The sequence below is a fragment of the Lampris incognitus genome, chromosome 11, assembly GCF_029633865.1.
Source record: "Lampris incognitus isolate fLamInc1 chromosome 11, fLamInc1.hap2, whole genome shotgun sequence".
NCBI lineage: Eukaryota > Metazoa > Chordata > Actinopteri > Lampriformes > Lampridae > Lampris > Lampris incognitus.
The window spans coordinates 14,709,533-14,731,701 of record NC_079221.1 but is presented as its reverse complement, the minus strand read 5'-3'; the positions used below and the strand labels follow the sequence as shown (position 1 = coordinate 14,731,701).

Sequence of the window (22,169 nt, the reverse complement as noted above, 5' to 3'; positions counted from 1 at the left end):
TAGTCCCCCCAGTCCCCCCCCCCCAACCAACCAGAGGCGGTGCTAGTGCAGTGACCAGGACACATACCTGCATCTGGCTTCCCACCTGCAGACACGGCCAATTGTGTCTGTAGGGATGTTCGACTAAGCCGGAGGTAACACGGGATTCGAACCGGCGATCCCCGTGTTGGTCAAAACTGTATTTTTAATTGTAGAAATGGTAGGGGGTATAAAAAGGGACATGCAAGAAAAGGTAGTGTATATGTAAGGTGCAGCTCCAGTGACAATATTTGTACTCCAAAAGGTAGAGTTCTGCACTACCTGTGTGTCTGTATGTGTTCACTCAAGTATCTGCGTGTGCGTGCGTGCGTGCGTGCGTGCGTGTGTGTGTGTGTGTGTGTGTGTGTCACAGCTTGAAGACAAATTGTTAATGGTGTGCTGTGTTCTCTCCAGATGGCGTTTTGATTTATTTCTTGAACTTTGGACTCAATAATGAGCTAATAAAGAAAATAAGATACACGAGAGTGCTTCTGAACTGAAAACGGTGTAAACTAGCTTGCTTGGATGAGACTTCGCCCATAGATGCATTTCACTATTCCACTGCTCTCTTTCACGGCACAGCGCAGGTAGAGAGGTAGAGCGAGGACTGACGGGCAGGCAGTGAATATCCATCTTGCAGGACTGTGTGTGTGTGTGTGTGTGTGTGTGTGTGTGTGTGTGTGTGTGTGTGTGAGAGAGGGAGGGGTGTGAAGTGTAAGGCTCTGTTCTGCTCTGCCAGATTCCGGAGTAATTGGCCATCACATGATTAAACTGTTTCATGGCTGGCAGCTGGGCGCTACCTACAGCTGGCCAGTGTGTCTGTCCTCCGCTCAGCTATACAGGACCTCATGACTCGCTTTTTATCTGCACCTCTGTCTTTATTCATCTCTGTCTCTCTGCCTGTTAGTCCTGTCTGTCTACTCGTCTTGTGCGTGTCTTTTCCTTTACGGAAACTCTGATTATTTACCTGTCTGTCTGTCTGTCAGCTATTCTCATATTTATCTCAGTCCATCCGTCTGTCTTTGCATCTATGTGCTAGTTTGACTGTCTTTCTGCCTGTTATTCTGCATGTGTGTGTGTGTGTGTGTGTGTGTGTGTGTGTGTGTGTGTGTGTGAGTGTGTGTGCACACGCTGCGTGTGTGTGCACACACGCTGCGTGTGTGTGCACGCTGCAGGTGTGTGCACGCTGCAGGTGTGTGTGTGTGTGTGTGTGTGTGTGTGTGTGTGTGTGTGTGTGTGTACGTGTGTCCTCATGTCCCTGGATGTGCCTTTTTTTTTCCTGGCTCTCTGGGTGTGTCTGTGTCCGGTGGGCTGCAGCAGGAGGAGATAACGCATAATTGATTAAGCACCTGCCCCTCTCGGAGACGGAGAGGAAATGGCAGCTTTGCCTCCTGAGGTGGTAGCAACCGAAATAGCTGCCATAACAGGCCGCCCCCCCACGCGGCTCGCCGAATCAGCCCCGTTGTTTTCTGATTGTTGTTATTGCTGTTTAAAAGCCTGCACCAGAACCCTGCGGCTCTCACCAACTGCCATACATAATGAACCAAAAAAGGGCTTTTCTATTCCACTACACATAGTTTTCTATCCCGCAACACATAGTTCATGTCTGGCACATCTACAACAAGAACTCTTGTGTTGCCTTGTCAGTGCACCATTGTCTGCGTTATATCTGCACAGACAATAGCCATGCAGGGCTTTGTGGTTCCCAGATTTACAGATGTTACTCTCCTGGTAGCGATATAGACCAGTGGAGGTTAATGAGGCTTCCTGTCTCACTCCCCACAGGCCCAGGTCGACTAATTAGCCTCTGGTGCTCCACCATACCATAATTACAGAGCAGACTGGAATCCAGGCTGTAGTTAAGCAAAATAAATAAATAAATAAAATGGAGCCTCCCACTCCACACAGATGTACACTCATGAATGATAATCACAAAAATAAGGTCATGAGGTTTACTGAGACGCTTGGACTACTCCAAATTAACCATTAGGAACTGAGGAACAGACGTCAACAGCTGATGTTTATGAAGAACTAAAACACCTCTGCAGAGTGACTCGCTGGAAGCCAGAAACTAGAGATTTTTCATATGTGCATGATTTATTTAGATGAAATAAGCATTTTCTAAACTGTTAGTGCACTACATAAAGTATGTGGGTTATAATGCATACTGTTAGGGCGTCTTATTCAGTACACAGAGTGCAATATGCGATGCATACTGAAGTATGAACTTGGCTGACGGAGGTGACCTTCGTAACACCAGAACTACTTTACTTTGGCTCATAACTCCATAAATATGTGGTACAAATCAACAGGGGTGTCATATGCCATGCTAAAAACTAGGGCTTTGGTTTAGCAAAAATTTAGGGATGCGATTTGTGTCCCTGTTACAATACTGCACCTGCCATTTAGTGGTCAGTGATGAAACTACACAAAGTAGAGACGCTGACACCATTGTGTCATCTTAAGAATTGAATTGAAAATCAATGTAGTATTGTGAAAGCAATTCTCAAGTGTAGTGTATCAATATTGTATTACACCATTGATAAAACCATTTTATCATGAAATTGTTAAAAAATGTGTCTGAATTTGCTGACCTTCACTTACAAACATCGTGCCAAATTGCTTTGAATATAACCTTTGCCAGATGTTTCCATGGGAAACAGCAAAAGATGCAAAGAATTATGGGACAGTTTTGATCATAAGCATTTTTTTTTATCTTTGTAGTATGCATACACAATTCTTACACACATTTGTATGCTAATATGTAGAATATAATTTGCAGGCTATTGATAGGTGTATGAGCAGTTCAGAAACAGCCGATGCCTCTGTTCACCCCCCCCCCCCACAAACACACACACACACACACACCATCATCGGTCATTCGGGGTCGAGTATGACTGTCCTCCTTCTAGGTCCTTGTGGGTATCCTTGCGGGAGGACACCTGCATGTGACAGCTTTTAATGTGGAGTGGCTGAGGCTCCTGCAGCCACCACACGGTCCTTGGCAGGGGGTGGCCAGAGTCCAATGGCATGGAGAACCAAGACGATTCGGGACCACCCTCTGTTGCTGCCTTCAGCCACCTTCACTGGCCTTGTTTTCTGCCAGTTCCGCCGTTGAGGTCTTTGTTGGATCATGCTTCGTTTTGAACCTCCCCCCTGACCCTACCAGGAGCCAGGCCCCGGACGGCATAGCTCTTTGGGTCATTGGTACACACAAGCTTCTCCACCACGAGAATGTGGCGAACCAGGCAAAGACACACACACACACACACACACACACACAGTATGTGATCCATCACAAACAGTGGAATGGATCACCCGGGTGGTCATGACTACATCTATACTAAATCTGGAGAAATTTGAAAACACTGGAGGGCAAAAATGAGGCAAACGTTTTCTATCCACAATAAAGTTTTCCACTTGTTTTCGAAAAGTTCACGGGTCACAATTAAACACTGAAACAAAACAAAAGTGCTGAAGTCTTTTGTATTGGACAGGCGCACACACACAACAGGAGCCGGCAGCTTTACCTGAGATCACATGACATTCATGTCAGCATTTTGGAAAGAAAATCAGTTCTTGCCATCCACACTACAATGTGAGCTCTATTCTCCCCAAAGACTGCTTCCTCAGCCTGCTACACACACACACACACACACACAATGTATTGGGGTTAAGGTCAGTTTGCCACTGTGCAGAAAGAAGGAGTAGAGGAAAAGGAAATTGGCTTCAGAGAAGAAAAAGAGAGAGAGCACAACAAGCTGAATATTAGCATGGAGTTGGAGACAGTGAAAAGAGAAGATGGAGGCATGGCAGGGTGAGAGCATGCACGTGAATTTAGTGAATAGGAATAAGAAAGAAATGAAGGAGACAAGACAAAGAGTGAAGTGTGGAAGTCTGGACTGTTGCAGACACAGACATGAGGACAGGAACCTGCGATGTGTCCGTGGTGCTAACATGTACACTGGGGCAGAGGCGGACACACAGCTGAGCCAGAGGTTGTCGATGAGGGCTGAGATGCCGACATGAGTCATCCCTCTCCAGTCTGGACTGTGATAAACAGAGAGACTCCCGACGCACCTCAGTCGAACCGCCGCTACAGCGTGGCGCGCTCTGTTCAACACTGCTGGAGATGAACGACACAGAAAAAAAACTGACATCGCCATATTTGTTTTCTGCGATATGAATTACGATATTGAATAAAAATGACTTGCATAATTTCACCAGATACAGTGGCTTTAAAAAGTCTTACACCCCCCCCTCCCCATTAAAATGGCAGGTTTTTGTGAATTAAAAAATGAAACCTAGATAAATCATATCAGAACTTTTCACCTTTAATGTGAAATTGATTCAAGTGGAAAACAAAGCTATTAGGGGAAAAATATAATACAAAACTTAGGATAACCTGGTTGCACAAGTGTGCACCCTCTTAAACTAATGCTTTGTTGATGCACTTTTTGATTTTATTACAGCACTCATTCATTTTCGGCTAAGAGTCTACCAGCTTGGCACTACGGATGGGTACCAAAACCCGGTATTAAACGGGCCCCGGTGCTAAATTATTGAAGACCGTACTTTTGACAAGCTCCGATGTTAATGATTCTGCTATCGGTATTTGAGAAATTAAGAAAATAAATGTCCTATTTATTTAGGCTACGTTAACGTTTTCTTAGAAAGAAAAACCCGTGTATCCGTTTGTGTCCAGATGAACTGACTCAACTTTCTTTGATTTTCTTACCTGGATTATTGAGCATGCATAAAGACAGTAACGTTATCTTGCACCTTTTATCTCACCAACGCTGTTTCGAATTTGCAGTAAGATTAAGACATTTGTCACTACTCCCAATCCAGAAGAGAGATCTCGGTCTTTTGCATGTGAGGGCTGAAACACAAGCAGTCTTTAGAAACATCTGGTGAAAGTGCATCAATACAGGTGGAGAAAGGCAGTTTCGACTGCCTAGCTCATAGTTCATCTCTCGTTGCCCCAGCCACCTCGAGTATGTTATGTATGCTAGCATACTAGAGCCCACACAGAGTTAGCTAAATTATACAAACATGGGTTGATGATTAAAAGTAATACTCTGGCCAGACATTAGAAAATAAAGCAATGTTAATTCTGTTCTTAATTTGTTTTGTTTCTCTTAAAAAATGACAGAAAGAACCGATGAGTACTGTTAAAGTACCAGATCGATAAGCAGTATCGGTAAAAGTAGTACCGTTAAAATCTTAATGATACCTATCCTTACTTGGCACATCCTGACTTGGCAATATTTTGCCCACTCTTCCTTGCAAAAACGTTTGAGATCCATCTCCTGTGCACAGCCCTCTTCAGGTCACCCCAAAGATTTTCAATTGGATTAGGGTCCGGGCTCCTGCTAACATTCCAAAACGATCGTTTGGTGAAGCCATTCCTTTGTTGATTTGGATCCATACTTAAGTAGTTATGCTGAAAGGTTAAATTCCTCTTCTTAAGCTTTCTAGTAGACGCCTGAAGGTTTTGCCCCAAAACTCAACTGGTGTTTGGAGCTATTCATGATTCCCTCCACCGTGAATATAGCCCCAGTTCCAGCTGAAGAAAAGCAGGCCCAAAGCCTGATGCTGCCACCACCATGCTTCACCGTGGGTCTGGTGTTCTATCAAAAATGCCTTTTGGAATTACAGCCAAAAGGTTCAACCTTGGTCTCATCAGACCATATGACATTTTTCCACATGGTTTTGGGAGACCAGATGTAACTTTTTGCAAAATTTAGCCGGTCTTGGATTTTTTTTTTTTCACGTGAAAAGGCTTCAATTTTTCCACCCTACCCCATAACCCAGACCTGAAGAATACAGGAGATTGTTATCATATGTAGGGAGCAACCAGGACTTGGCAGAAATTCCTGCAGCTCCTTTAATATTGCCGTAGGCCTCTTGGCAGCCTCCCTGACCAATTTTCTTCTTGTCTTCTTTTTAGCCCTCTCCTGATCGATACCTTCCTACACTGAGTTCATGCTTTGCAAACTGTTTGTGAACCATGGCTTTTGCAGTTGGATGTGACCTGCTTCTTCTTCTACTTGGTGTTTATTGGCGGTTGGCAAACAACGAATTGGTGCATTACCGCCACCAATTGGTATGGAGTGTGGATCAGAATGTCTATTAGTTACACAACCCCCCCCTCAAAAAAAACTCAAATCTTCCCAATCGCATTAGTTACTCTAAGATACCGAAATAAGATTTCATAACACTCAGTTGAGTTCTTCTATTATCTTCTATTAAATCAAATTTACTTTTGTTTTTCTGAATTTTGAATCATCAACCAAGATGTCAGGAAAATAATTACAGGAATAGCTGAACTTTATTTGGGGTTATTCACGGTCACTTTAATTGATGGCAGGTGTACACTAACTACTATTTAACATGACCCACATCCCCAATTATAAATGGGTGTGGACACTTATGGAACAAGTTTATTGTAAGTTTTGTATTTTTCTTTTTCCCCCTAATATGTTTCTCATTGTTTTTCACTTTATTTTTATAGGTTGCACTTTCACATTAAAGGTGAAACAAGTTCTGACATGATTTATGTTGGTTTCATCTTTTTACATCAGAAACACCTGTAATTTTAACAGGTGTGTGTAGACTTTTCTATATCTACTGTATGTGCAGTGCTTAACTTCAAAATCTTCACTTGCAAAGAATTTATCCCAAAATGTTCAGACGCTGAAGTCCCTAATCCAAACATCTGAGAGGAGCTTTCCAACATTATTTGACGCTTTCCAATGGTCCAAACAGCACTTCGTTTGAAGCAAGCAGAGCCCTTTAACCTCTTTACATAACTTGCTGTGCATCAGTTTTTTTCTCATTTCCCTATTGACTGATTGATCAACTGATAAACTAATAGATAGATTGATTGATTGATTGCTAGCACCATACGTTTCCAGTTATGGTAGCATGCCATACTGCAAACAAGGACCTTGATAGAACCGCCATTATCATCACGATACTCCAAAATCATTTGTAAACAAGCGGCAGAGAAGAGATGGAGGAGTTGAGCCAACAGAAGCCACTCGTAATCCCACATACTTCCCTGCTGATCTCAGTGGACAGGATGTAGTAGTGGAACCACAACGCCATCCAGCCTGGCGGTGACCGTTCCTGTGTGAACGCTCTCGCTTTGGCCTCGGCTTGTCAGCTACCCGCCTTGCCTGCCAGCGGAAAGAGCATTTTGTTCTGCTTGGCAGTCAGAGCGAACAGAAGGGGTGTGAGCACGCCATCATCGCTCCGTCAGCCTGCGTCTCCATCTCCACTGTGATATAGTCGCAGCCACTGACAATGCTCTGTGTATGATGAATTTCCCCGCACGTCAGATGAGGTGTGCGCCAGCTGATAATGCAAAACCCCAGGACGCCTCTTAGGATGAAACCAGCTGAAGAGTGCATCTAAACCTTCTGTAAGGTGTCAGTCTAACGCCATGCTGGCCGTGCACCCGCCACAATGTGTTGTTTAAGTTGAACGGATTTAAGTAGGGAGCCAAGTGTGTGCAAATGCCCAGCTTAAAATGCTGAGAGCTTTTAGGAGTGGATGTTTCATTGGAGAGGATATTCCCATTGCACTCTCTCTGTCAAGTATCGAGATTTACGTGCGACTTGAAATGATGTCTTGTCATCTGTATGTCTCGTCGACATGCCTGTCATCTACCATTTGCATACAGGCAGTAATTTACATCATTTATTTTAGACTTTAGTCTAAAGAAAGGATTTAGATGCTGTATTTTACAGAACATGCCTCATCATATACGTATTAGAAATTATATTAGAAATTAATTTGCCTTGGCATATTTTTTGATAATGGGCTGATGCTGGTGTTCCTTGGTTACTTGCCAAAACCAACACTAATTGTATGGTTCCTGCTCACATAAGTTGATGCTTCAACATCTGTCCGTGTGTGTGTGTATGTGTGTGCGTGCGTGCTCTTTGCTCGTGCACGGAGCACCTGGCGTTTCAAAGGCCCAGGCAGAGGCAGCACTAATAAGCAGCATCTATCAAAAAAGTGGGGAAGGATTTCAGAGGCTCACAGGCTAAGAAACATCAGACAACAGGGGAGAGACATCTTGTCCCACAATTGGTGCTGTTAAACTGATTCCGACATCCTGCGCTGGTACATACGCTTTTCCACTGCAGCCAAATACATCCGACTTTGCTATTTCCACTCCAGAATGGTCCTCCAGTGTTACTTCTCAAAGCACGCTGAATCTCCAGCTAGTTTTTTGGGGGGGGGGGGCGGGGGGACTATGAGGTTGTTTTGTGACTTCGGGGCGCCGGAGCAGGATGACTGGGTTGTATCTTGAAATGACAGAGGTTACTCAGGGAAGCAGCGCTCTCTGATTCTTGGTCAGCTCTTGGGGATTGCGCGACTAAGAAAAGCAGAGTATAAAGACAAAGTCAGGACCTTGAGAAAAAAACAACTGAGTGTCTGTCTCTCTCCCAAAACCTCACAGGCTTTTCACTCTTTCTTCTTACACACACACACACACACTTAACCACCCACAACTCCTTTCAGCCAAAACACCCATGGGGGAGAGCGTCTGGTAGCTGGAAATGTCAAACTGCTTTGTCACGTCCTATCTCAGTGAGGGAGCCTAACTACTGTATGTGGCGGTGTGGGCGTGCACGTGCACATAGCGTGCACGTGGACATATTGTGCCAAAGCGCCTGACCCTCAAGGCTACCAGCTCATACAGTGGAACCTCAAAGAATGACAACCTTTCTGCCCCCTATTCTTCCCCCAAAGAAAGTGCTGTTTCTTCTTTTTCTTCTTCTTCTTCTTCTTCAGTTCGATTCAGTTCAATTTACTGTTGTTAAAAACAATGTGCAGGCAGGTGTAAAAATGAAATGAGGGCTGCGGCTTCGCCAAACAGTGCAATACAGACATAGACAAACATAGCTAACATAGTATAAGAGATATACAGATGAAGATTAAAAGCTATAGATAACGTAAAAAAAAAGCATGAGTACAAACATATTTGCAGACATTCAGTGGGTAGCCAGGTTCAGGTGGGTAACAGCTTGGGGAAAGAAGCTGTTTTTGAGCCTGGTAGTGTGGGCTCTGAGGCTCCTGTAGCACCTCCCAGAGCGCAGGGGGGAGAACAGTCCATGGTTGGGCTCTCTGCTGAGGCAGAGACCCCTTCAAAGGCAGCGTTTGTGATAAATGTCTTTTATGGGTGGGAGCTGGGTACCCGGTGATATGCTGGGCCACCTTGACAACCCGCTGCAGAGCTTTCTGGTCTACTGATGTGTAGTTGCCATACCACACTGAGACACAGCTGGTCAGGATACTCTGTATGGTGCAGTGGTAGATGTTGGTGAGAAATTTGGGGAAAAAATAGCATGCCTCGGCCTCCTCAGGAAATGCAGGCATTGCTGGGCCTTTTTCGCAAGGGCCAGGGTGTTTGATGTCCAGGAGAGGTCCTTGCTGATGTGGACTCTAAGGAATTTAAAGCTGGAGACACGCTCCACTTCCACCCCATTGATGTGTATGGGGAAGTGGCTGCAGCATCTAGACCCCCTGAAGTCCAGAATCAGCTCCTTCGTCTTCTGCACATTGAGGATAAGATTATTAGTGTTGCACCATTATGTGAGGTGCTGAATCTCATCCCTGTAGGCCATCTCGTCATTGTTGGTGATACGGCCTACAACTGTGGTGTCATCCGCAAACTTAACTATTATATTTGAAGGGTGAGTTGGCAGGCAGTCGTGGGTAAAGAGAGAAACGGAGGGGGCTCAGAACACAGCCTTGATGGGCACCTGTGCTGAGGGTCAGGGTGGAGGAGGTGTGGTCACCTAACCTAATAGACTGAGGTCTGTTGGTCAAGTAGTCCAGGGTCCAGTTACAGAGGGAGGGGTTGAGGCCAAGGGAGAGGAGTTTGGTGGTTAGTTTGGCGGGGATGATAGTGTTGAAAGCAGAGCTGTAATCTATGAACAGCATCCGGATGTATGTGTTAAGTTCAAGGTGGGTCAGAGCAAAGTGCAAGGCAGTGGCAATGGCGTCCGCCATAGACCTTTGGGGATGGCAGGCGAACTGATGTGGGTCAAATGTTCTTCTTTTTCGTCTTTTTTTTCTCCCTGGTAATTGTCAGAGAACAGTATGTTGTATTGTTCCTCTGCAGGTGTGATGTTCAGTAGATTATATTTATCTATTTATTTATGCACTTTCATTCATTTTTCTTAGTGATATGTGATCAGGATTGCTTGCTTTTGAATACCCATGCATGAAGAGTCAAGATTTTTTCAAGTTTTCAAGTGTGTGTGTGTGTGTGTGTGTGTGTGTGTGTGTGTGTGTGTGTGTCTCTCGTCCCAGGGAGAATTTGATCCTTTTCCACCGAGGCTGCTATAAAGTGACACTGTGCTCTCTTCTTGCTGTCTGATAATCTCTTTTTCTCTCTTTCTTTCTTTCCATCTGTTCTTCACGCAACAATCTTTGTCATTCCTTCCACTTGCAAGCTGCTCTTCCTCCCATAGATGTGCTGTCAACAGTTTGTGCTCACATCTACAATGTGTCAGCAGACAGATCGTTGAAGTTTTTTTTTTCTTGTCGTTTTTCCCCCATTATATGCCTGAAGTAAGGAAGAGTGAGTATTTCCGGAATATGTGTGTCCTTGTGGATGTTTGCCTGAAAATTTTCTGACTTCCGACCGTGTCCGCAGTCAGCGTGATGTTGTTTCAGACGTTCAATATCATAGCTGTTCCCTCAGGAAATAACATTTATTTCTCCTCTCCTCTCCGGCTTTATTGCTGTCTGAATATACACTGATTCTGCTGTCTCACCCACCAGCCGATGAAAGGCCCTGATTGCTTTTTCATTCCTTACGTTTAGCAATGGGCCTGCTCCGCCCGTTGTCACATCCAATAAGAGAGAATGCAGCCCCCTGGCTGTCTTCCACCACCCTGCTCTCATCTGCGCCATCCCTCCTTTTTTTCTGTCTCTCTCTCTCTCTCTCTATCTCTTTCTGCCTGTATGTCTCAGAAATAACTGCACAACGCCGCCGCTGAGATAATGAGTCATTTGCTTTGTAAATACGGACTTGTATTTATGTGAATGTCATCTGTAATGGATGGTGGATGGTTGACGGTATATCATCTCTCTGAGTATGGAGTCATCATTCTGCTTCACATTCCACCCATTATGATCAATAAAGTATCCTGTTATGAAATTGATAATTTTGTGGGTAATCAATTTTAGGTGCATCATAAATCATTTACCGCTCGCTACAAGTTGTTGCGACCCAATAGAGGCTGTGTTGGACTGGGAAGTACTTTTGCATCTTTTAGCCCATTTGCTACAAGTTTGGTAAACTTTGCATTACTTTCGATAATTTTCCAAAGCATACTGTAGCTTTGTAGATTATGTGATGTTGACAGAAAGGAGACGAGACCACTTCTTGTTTTTTCTCCCTGTTAAAGGTTTTTTTTTTTTTTTAGGGAGTTGTTCCTTATCCGATGTGAGGGTCTAAGGACAGGATGTTGTGTTGCTGTAAAGCTCCTTGAGGCAAATTTTCAATTTGTGATATTGGGCTATATAAATAACATTGACTTGAATTCTCCTTTTGACCACACAGCCGTGGGGTCATTTATTTCCTCCAACAAACATAAAGTGCACAGTTAACAACATTAACTCGGGCTGCTCGACATGCTACCTCATATCCACCAAACACCTCAACCCCGCGTCTCCCACAATCCCCTTCTGCTAACTCCTGAACCTACTGTCTTAAAGGGACAGTCTCTGGTGAACATGGTGAATGTTTAACCTGCCCATTGTAGGTCACTACAGTGTTATCATTGCGAGATATTGCATACTAAAGCAAATTGATTCGAGATGTTTATCCAAGGCTTTTTCAACTGTTATCCCACAATGATAACGTGAATTTGACCAAAAAGAAATGCTCACCGTGATGGATTAACAATCTGGCAAGTGGATGTGAGTTGATGGCTGCATGGAAGGAAGGTAAAACACAAGAATAACATTTAACGTACCATGCTATGCTTTAGAAAAGGGCCAGGGGTGCTATAAATTGTACGCCATTTACTGTAAATGGGCTGAAACGCACAAAAACACCAGTGGGGTCCTTTAAACCTGCAGTGCAGAACTTTTGTTTCCCTCTTCTGGCAGTAAGAGTAATTACATTAACATTGTCGACGTGTGCTTAGCTAATAGTTACAAAAATACAAAGAAATGTCCCCAATTCCTAGACAATAATCCTTTATTTTGGGAGGGTAAATGTAATAGCTACATAGAATAATCCTTTTTTTTTTTTTACAAATACCAAGAGCAGTAACGTGACATCCGTGTCTGTCCTCCATCCCTTCTCTTCTTTCAGCGCTCTCCAATGAGGAAAAGCTACAGCAATGGTTATCCGTGTGCAGCAAATTCGGGGGGCAGTCCGAGATACCGTCGCCACAGCCGGGACGCGAACCCGTATCTCCCGCACCGCAAGCGACAACGTTAACCAGTCGACTAAAGGGTCCGACTCGTTGGTCAAGGACCAACGTGTCTACTTATCCATGCACGTTACACTACCCCCCCTCCTTCGGGAAGCGCGCCCCGCGCTTAAGCATATCAGCTCCTTCACGCCTCAGGGCGCCTAGGCTTCCGATGGCCTTAAGGTCGCTCCATCCCACTTCTGACACCAATGCAGCAAATTCGGGGGGCAGTCCGAGATACCGTCGCCACAGCCGGGACGCGAACCCGTATCTCCCGCACCGCAAGCGACAACGTTAACCAGTCGACTAAAGGGTCCGACCCGTTAGTCAAGGACCAACGTGTCTACTTATCCATGCACGTTACACTACCCCACGCCTGGTACCAGAATACCCAAGATGCACTTGGATAACTTGCACGGAGTTACAATAAAAGTCCGCCACTGCGACTTACTGGTCAAAACATGCAATGACAACCAAAACTATCAAAATACACTCACAATCTGCCTCACAATTTAAATACATCAAATGACATTTTACATGGCTTGACAGTGTAACAATTACATATATTAACAGTTAAACTATACTAAATTTAAGTGGAAAATCATTTAACATATTTAACAGATTTACCACCCGGCTACACGTGTTTTTACTTTCCATCGATCGCTTTCTTTCTTGTTTTTTTTTTTTTTTACTTTAATCCTTCTTCTGAACGCGGAGTTTATTTTTCTCTGGAACATCAGAAACTACTCCGTCCCTACTTAAGCTCTGGCAAAGCAATTGCGTCCATCATTTTCCAAAACAACTTTAGATCCAACTTCGGAGTGACGAAAGCATTCGCATGCCTCTGATTGGCTAACCCTAACCCCACTCTAACCAATCAGAGGAAGAGTTTGCTGCGTGACACAAAACGCTACTGGTGCTCCAGTGCGGGGAAATCGCCCCAGATTGTATCAGAGTTAAAACCCCGGTATACAGAGAGACTTACCCGGTGGTTCACACACGCTTAATCAGCGTGTGTGAACTCATTTGGAAAGTGCTTGAATGTAACGTATGCTCAATTATATGTAAAATTCCCGCACTCTAGCTTTAAGTAATATTCAAACGTGTTATCTTCGTGAATAACAGAAAAGTATTAGACTTCACAAATCAAAAACCTGGTAAACCCGTTGGCGTGTTACTCATAGTCCATTGGTACTTTGGTAGGTGTTTTCCGCTGCCGAGGAAAAGAGGAACAGGTTCATTCAAACTGATGGAGGGAGAGTGGAAGATCTTGAGATCCGAGACACAAAATCTAATTTCTCTCCTCCTTTAACTCCTCCTGTTCACAGTCATTCAGTGTAATGGAGTAATATGGCAGTCTATGTCACTAATATATCTGAATTATGTGTCAGGCAGACTGAAGGAGATCTGTGTTTTCTGTTTTTTGTTTTGTTTTTTTGTTTTTTAAGAGGATACCGTGTTAAGATGGTCACATTGATTGTAATAGTTTGTCATTTTCAACACACAAATCGTGTGTTGTTGAAATTATTTCCGTTGATTGTGATTGGATGGTACTCTGTTTCCACAGCAACTGATGCGCTCCTCCGTCTTCCACATGTTCATCCTGAGCATGGTTGCCGTGGACGTCATTGTTGCTGCTAGCAACTATTACAAAGGCAAGAACCACCACCGGCACTACGACGAGTTTTACCTGGCGGAGGTGAGGCGGTTTTAATTTCTGTCTGTTTTTTGTCTCGTCTGCCCCCAGCGCTCCTCACACCAGAACTGTCCAAACTGACACGTCTGTTGTTTAACACACATAGTTCGTAAAAGATTGTATATTAAACACTGCTGTAAGTATCTGTCCCAACCCAATGACAGAGACACAGGAGCATGAAGGAGTGATCATTAATCATTACAAAATAGATGTCAAACATATGGACACTATATGGGATGAGGAACTCTGATTCACCAATGGTGTTAGTGAACGTGTGTGTGTATATGTGTGATATATGTGTGTGTGTATATGTGTGATATATGTGTGTGTGGGGGGGCACAATTCTAACACGCTGTGTTGACATTTGTACGCAGGAGGTAGAGTGGAAACAAAGATAGACCTTCTCCCCTCCATGCTTCTCTCTCTCTCTCTCTCTCTCTCTCTCTCTCTCTCTCTCTCTCACACACACACACACACAGTTTGCAGCACTCATCACTGATTTGAAAAATACAAAACCTAAACAAACACATTGGTCAAAGTGGTAAATTCACATGGATTGCTCAAACATTATGCAACACATGTATCTCATCCAATCATGTGTCACATATCAAGAACACATATTTTTGTAATATATCGTAAATAGCATAGAATAAAATAGAACAGAATAAATTGAAATGAGCTTTAGGAGAGTGTTTCTTCATATAGAGATGTTAATCTCTCTCTCTCTCTGCTGCTTGTCAGGTTGCCTTCACTGTGTTGTTTGACCTGGAGGCTCTGCTGAAGATCTGGTGTCTGGGCTTCACTGGCTACATCAGCTCATCTTTGCACAAGTTTGAGTCCCTGCTGGTGGTGGGAACAACCCTGCACATCTACCCAGTACTTTACCACTCCCAGTTCACCTACTTCCAGGTATGGACACACACACACACACAAACACATACACACACACACACACACACACACACACACACACACACACACACACACACACACACACACACAGTTTCTGATTAGCATAACGTGCATTGGTTTGAATTATCCACACTTGAAATAAATTCCAGTGAACAGCAGATGCTATGAATCATTTAGTGTCATTTCTTTGTGCTACTCCTGTGACTCTGCATTAATGAGTACTAATTGACCATAAAACCAATCCATGATAAAGCTTCTCCTTTTCTACCTTTTCCTGTTTTAAATCTACTGCTGGGGAGAATGCATACCAGAAAGTGACCTTAGATCACAGTCGGTTTTCATTAGTTAACCTTAAGTATATTTCCAATCCCATTATGTTTTTGTCTAGGTTATTAGCTTGTCGACTCTCCTCATAAAAAGATGGTGTCAGTGCTGGCTAGCTTTCCGTCATCTTTAGCCTTACTCTGTGATTGATTGTGCTGCTCCCAACACTCGTACACCTTGCTTCATGAGTGACTTTGACAGCAGCGAGAAGGCAGCACCTGCTGTTCTGTGGTCCCCTTCCTTCTCTAAGTGAGGGTAATAATGTATTATAGAGGGAATGATGTGCATTTGTATGTTTGTGTGTGTCTGTGTTTGCATGTGTGGGTTTGCATCGATGTATTTCTGTGTGTGTATGTGTGTGGCAGCGGAGGGTCAGGGCAGTCTGTGTGGAAAAGGTGCATTAAGTGTCGGAAGAACCCATTTTCATCACGTCCCATGTGGGGCTTATGATCCACTGCAACGCATCGCCTACACTGAGGTCACAGGATCAACGCCAGTGTGGTCTGCACATGGGATATTAGTAGTTGATGATGCCATTGTTACACTTGGCATATTTTACATGTAAATTTTACAAATTGGTGCATTTAGCAGCAAAATACAGTTTTTGCTTAGACATTTTTTATTGTTTCTTTTCTGTGATGATTATTAAAACGGAGACAGATGGTATTTAACAGCAGCACTGCTTCACATTTACATTTCAACCAGTTTCCCAACATGACTACAGCTTTCTGTTTTTGTGAGTTTTCTGGAACAGTTTATTGAACTGTAATTGTTGAGGAGAGCTCTTTTTCGGTCACATTCCTCACTGAGATTTTTTTCCCCCAACTCATTTTGGATTTGTGGAAAAGTGATGTCACTTTTCTGATCACCAGATTCTGAGTTTGTCTGAGAGGGAATCTGTAAGTGCGACCTGGAAGAATGCTACCATACCAGTGGGAAATAGGAATGTTTGATGTTTATTGCTCATTTTTTATGCATTCATTCCAAACCAAGGGGCGTTTCACTGCTAAAGGTCATCATCCAATTCAGACCAAATGTCACACGCTTTGAAACCACTCTTTTCACAAACACACACACATGCATACACACATCCAAAAACACACACACACACACACATGATTTTTAATTTAATGATGGTCCAAATATTCCCATTTTCACTTTGTGTATTTCAAATCACAATAGCTCGAGTAATGACATGAATTAACATAGGTCTGCTATGAAGATATACATGGCAACATAATGAGATCTATAATGGCAAGGCAAGGCAAAGTTATTTGTATAACACATTTCAGCAACAAGGCAATTCAAAGTACTTTACATAAAACATAAAAGGCATTAAGAAAAGCAACAAAAGGCAATTTACAAACAAAAAGATAGAGTAGAATTTACAGTGCAGTGTACGATGATAATCAAAAGCTTCCAATTTTATTTAATAAAAGGCAGTGGCAAACAGGAAAGTCTTCAGCCTTGATTTAGAAGAACAGAGTTGCAGCAGACCTGCAGTTTTCTGGGAGTTTTTTCTAAATACGTGGTGTATGAAAACTGAAAGCTGTTTCTTCATGTTTAGTTTTGACTTTGGGGACAGAAATTAGACCTTTCCCAGATGATGTGAGAGATCTGGATGGTTCATAATGTAGCAGAAGATCAGAAATATATTTTTGCCCTAAACCGTTCAGTGCTTTATAAACCAAGAGCATCGTTTTAAAATCAGTTCTTTGATGGACAGGAAGCCAGTGTAAAGACCTCAGAACTGGAGTGATGTGATCAGTTTTTTTGGTCTTAGTAAGGACTCTAGCAGCAGCATTCTGAATCAGCTGCAGCTGTTTGATCAAATGTTTAGAGGCCTGTAAAGACACCATTACAGTAGTCGAGTCGACTGAAGATAAATGCATGGACAAGTTTTTCCAAATCCTGCTGAGATACAAATCCTTTAATTCTTGATATATTCTTCAGATGATAGTAGGCTGACTTTAATTATCTTAATGTGGTTATATAATTTCAGGTCTGAGTCTGTGACTTCACCAAGATTTCTGGCTTGGTTTGTGGTTTATAACATCACTGATTGTAGCTAAGAGCTGGCTTTTAATTGTTCTTCCTTCACTCCAAAGGCAATTACTTCAGTTTTATCTTTGTTTAATTGAATAAAATTCTGAGACATCCAAACATTAATTTGTTCAATGCACTCACTCAGCGCTTGTATGGTATTGTAGTCCCCTGGTGATATGGTAATGTAAATCTGTGTGTTGTCTGCATAATTATAGTAAAATATTTTGTTGTTTTGTCCATCTTAGGAGTGAGATCTCTCCTCTGTTGCTCTCCCTGAGGTTTCTTCCTAGTTTTTTCTCCCTGTTAAAGGTTGTTGTTGTTTTTTTTAGGAAGTTGTTCCTTATCTAATGCGAGGGTCTAAGGACAGGATGTTGTGTTGCTGTAAAGTCCCTTGAGGCAAATTTGTCATTTGTGATATTGGGCTATACAAATAAAATTGACTTGATTTGATATGTTTTCCATGATCTGAACTGGTGGGAGCATCTACTACCACTACTACTACTACTACTACTACTACTACTACTTTCGACTGCTCCAAAAGTAGTAGTAGTAGTAGTAAAAAATATCAGAACTGGTGGGAGCAAATAGATGTTAAATAGACGCAGCCCCAGAATGGAGCCTTGGGGAACTCCACAGGTCATTTTAGTCCGCTCACATTTGTAATTACCTAATGACCCTGTCATGGCAATCATTTAATTCTACTCTGACATAAAACGAGGCACGAGACAAAAATCTCTTAAAGTACTGTCACATTGTAATATGTTAATGAATAGATGCACAAGCCTAGATGCTTAAGTGCGTGCCCTGATCTCAGAGCCCACTCCCTTTATACCTTGTAGCCCAAACATGCTTATTGTTTCAGTCAAAATGGTATGTACCCAGAGTTTCTCCCTAGCCCTGTTTGGAGGAAGCAGTTTATCTTTATTGCTGGACTGTCATCCCATCCCAATATATTGGTGATGCTAGACTGCTGTTTTCTCTGAAAACTAGTCAGTCTGACTAAAAGGTCAACCTTTATTGTCCCCATCTCATGGTGGCTGGGAAATTGTCTCTCATTCTGCCACGTAGTCCCCTACATGGTGCCGATAATTGGCATTGTCTGCCCAGTTATAGCGGTCCGTTTCATCCTCAGCTGTACCCACCTGGTGTGGAGGCGGGGCAGTCACTGGGCTCCATGTGACAGGATCTGCTGCTGCAGCCAGCTGTTGTTGGGTCACTAGATATAGACAGGCAGCTGCTGCCAGTCTGCGGCAGTTTACTGCTGGTCTGTGGATCTCTGATGAGCAGCTGAGATGGGGAGGCGATCCAGGTCTTTCTGTGAAAGCTGAGGACAGTGATTAATTGTCCCCCCTCCCTTTTGTATCTGTTCTCACTATTCTTTTGCCTATTTCTTTTCTCTGCCCCCTCTCTCCACATCATCAGCGCTTTCCAATCTACTTTACCTTTCCCTTTTTCTCTTTCCTATTTTTCCATCTTGTCCTGCAATTTTTGTAGCTGATTTACACTAAAACTACCAGGTTCAGGAAATCCAAATTTCTTTTCCCACATTGAAAGCTGTTTACAGGAGTCCTCACTATATTTTTCACACATAATTTTCGCACATCCCATCAGACAAGACTTGTCAGTTAAAAGTTTGCTTTGTTTCTTCCCCATTCTGCTATCCTGCAGTCACTCTCTTGCCCAGAAATGTCCTGTCCTGACCATTCAATTGACATTATACATTATTTCCTTTGCCAATGGATCATCACCCCTAAGTGGATGTCATTACCTTCGGACATCTTCCCATAGTCTTCAATACTGTATCCTAATTTAAATAAAAAGCCATATGACACAATTCCATTTTCCGCAATCTCACAGATAGTTCTTCTCACCCCGGGAGTCGGTTACGAGCTGTCCTCAGAGAAGGTAGACTTCCTGGGTCTTGGGCAATTTTTCAACCTCATCACCAGACTGGCCAGCCAGATTTAATCTGTGCACAGATTTAATTCATACAGAGAGTGGGTCAAAGAGGAATATGAGTTAGGCATCCCGTGCGAGCCCCCAAATTGTCGTGGCAATTATTTAATTCCACGCTGACATTAAATGAGGAACGAGACAAAAATCCCTGACAGTATTGTCACACTGTAATATGTTCATGAACAGACGCACAAGTCTAGATACTTAAGTGTGTGCCCTGATCTCAGAGCCCACTCCCTTCATACCTTGCAGCCCAAATATGCTTTTTGTTTCGATCACAATAGTATATACCCAGAGTTTCTCCCAAATCCTGTTTGGAGGAAGCAGCTTATCTTTATTGCTGGACTGTCATCCCAATGGATAACAGAACTTGCATATTGTTCAGAGTTCATAGGTCAGGTCTTCCCTCATCCTGTTGTAATGCTCCAGGACCGTTCCTTCAGACCTTGTTACACTCGATTGAGTTCCCCAGCCATTCCTCTGCTATCAACTAATAGTTAACAATTGTTGACTATTGCAGTTGTTAACTATAATAGGCCTTTATTAGTTCACACAAAACGACACTTTATAGCACTACCTTTGACCTGCTACACATAAGCCCCAAGCATCCATCCAAGCCATGTAAATTTAGTATAGCTGATATGTGGTCAAAGATTAAAAGTTAACAAACATTCATATATGAATGTTTGCTATTCCCTTGTATTCCCTTACCTTTAAGTAGGATTCATATCCGTTTAGTGCTTTGCCAGGAAGTCTCACCCAGTTTTCCAATCTGTCTAGCAATATGTTGTAGTTGACTGTGTCAAATGCAGCACTGAGATCCAATAATACCAGGACTAAGATTATGCTACTGTCTGTGTTTAAGCTGATGTCATTAAAGACCTTAAGAAGAGCAGTCTCAATGCTGTGGTGTGGTCAAAATGTTGACTGGAAGACATCAAAACAGTTGTTTGTGCCAAGAAGTTGTTCAGCTGCTGGAAAACGGCTTTTTCAAAGATTTTTCTTAGAAATGGGAGGTTTGATATAGGCGTGTAATTGTTCATGAGTGAAGTGTGTAGATAATTGTTTTCAGAGTCTGTGGGAAGAAACCTGAGAGAAGAGAAGGCCATGCAGTTAGAAACATTTTTGAAAAGGCTTGTTGGCAGAATATCAAGGCAGCAGGAGGAGGATTTCAGATGGGTTCTGCCCATGTCGCTAACCATAGCGTTGGGTAGACAGACAGTTTTCTAAACCTTGCTTTTAACATCTCTTATTATATGATCACCTACTAGCAGAGTCTTTGGTTTGATGTCTTGTCTGGCCTGATTAACTTCTTTTTCATATGTCAGGTGCATGTTCTGCTGTGATGCTGTCATTTTTGATGATGTGACATTACCTTTAGTGGCTATTGATGTGTTGTTTACCTTTGGGTGCCGCCAAGAGATGCTCCTCACGGGCTTAACTGTATCACAGGCCGTGGCAGCATTGGTCTCAACGTTAGCTTCTGAGCTAGCGGTGCTAAGGCTAGCTGTGTTATTGTGCTCACTGACAGTCAGTTCATCCAAAACAATATACCTGTTCTCTAGCTGAGCCTCCGGTGAGACATTAGTGGAAATATGCTTGTTGTGTCTGACTCTTCTTTTACCCCGGACGTCTGTCCAGAGCTCAGGATTTGACGCTGCAAGGGTAGAACAGGTCTTTGGTCTTGCTCCCTGGTTTAGCCAATAGTGCATATCCAGATCCATTGTGGTGTTGGTCTCAAGCAGGTTCGGGCGGGACCAGGGAATAGTGTCCACTGTAGGTGCAACTGGGTTATGAAATCAGTCTCATAAAATCAGTCTCATAAATTTATGAATAATTAATTTTGGTTGTCCAATATTTATAATTGAAACATTCAAACTGATGTAATCAATGTTGCAGCAATTTGGAGTACTTTACTGGAGGATGACTGCAGTAAATACTGTCACAAAACAGGCAGGACAACTTCTTACTTCAGTGAAAACAATTTATCAGAACACAATAAAAAGAGGGAATCGACTAAGTAGCAAATGAACCAAAGAAAGGTAAATGGTCTGTCTAGCAAACTGTTGGGCTGCGTGTGCGCAACTGCATTGCAAAATGAATTCAAACAATACTACTTTTCTCAAGTAACCTGGGAAGATTCAAACAAAAGAAAAGTTAAAAGAAAAAATTAAAAACTAACAATTGGCCCATGCAACACTTCCTATGTGAATCACAGTGTGTATGTAGATCATGGATGATTTCCACTATCAGCGTTTTTCTCACATGAGATAATCAGACCAACTATTAAACAAACTCTGCAGTTACACCGGTAAGAATAACTATGCCCAGATACCAGCCTTATTTTTGATTGATCATCCACGGCGATCAGCGGTGTGTCCTGTTGTCTGACGAGCAGCGCGGGGCACAGGTTCAGGAAAACAGTCTCTTTTCCCCTGGCAATTCGTCAGCTGAAAATCCTCAATGCTTAATCCGTCATCTGAATATTTTGAAGGAGTCTTAGTTGTGATTGCGTTGACATTTAAGAAATGAGAAAGGATCCGGTTGCCTTCTTTTTCTGTAGAAACTGTGTGTCTCGCAGGAAAACTTAACTGGTTATAACAGCTGCTTAGCGAATGCACAGGACTCAGTTATCTTCCAATAAAACCGTGGCCAGCAGTAATGTGAAAACACGCGGCCCTTTGTACTTCTGCAGAAAGGGTATCTCTGGGTGTTTGTGGTATACATGATCCACAGCCAGAGAGAATGAATTTCAAGTCCGC

General features: G+C 43.0%; 1 protein-coding gene across 1 annotated transcript in view; it reads left to right on the top strand.

Moving 5' to 3' along the window:
* Positions 1 to 22,169, top strand: part of nalcn (sodium leak channel, non-selective) — a 177,576-nt gene that overhangs the window by 45,081 nt on the left and 110,326 nt on the right. The window contains exons 11-12 of the mRNA XM_056289287.1: positions 14,041 to 14,172; positions 14,911 to 15,078. Of these exons, the coding sequence (XP_056145262.1) occupies positions 14,041 to 14,172; positions 14,911 to 15,078 (300 nt within the window). The remainder of the gene's footprint in view (positions 1 to 14,040; positions 14,173 to 14,910; positions 15,079 to 22,169) is intronic.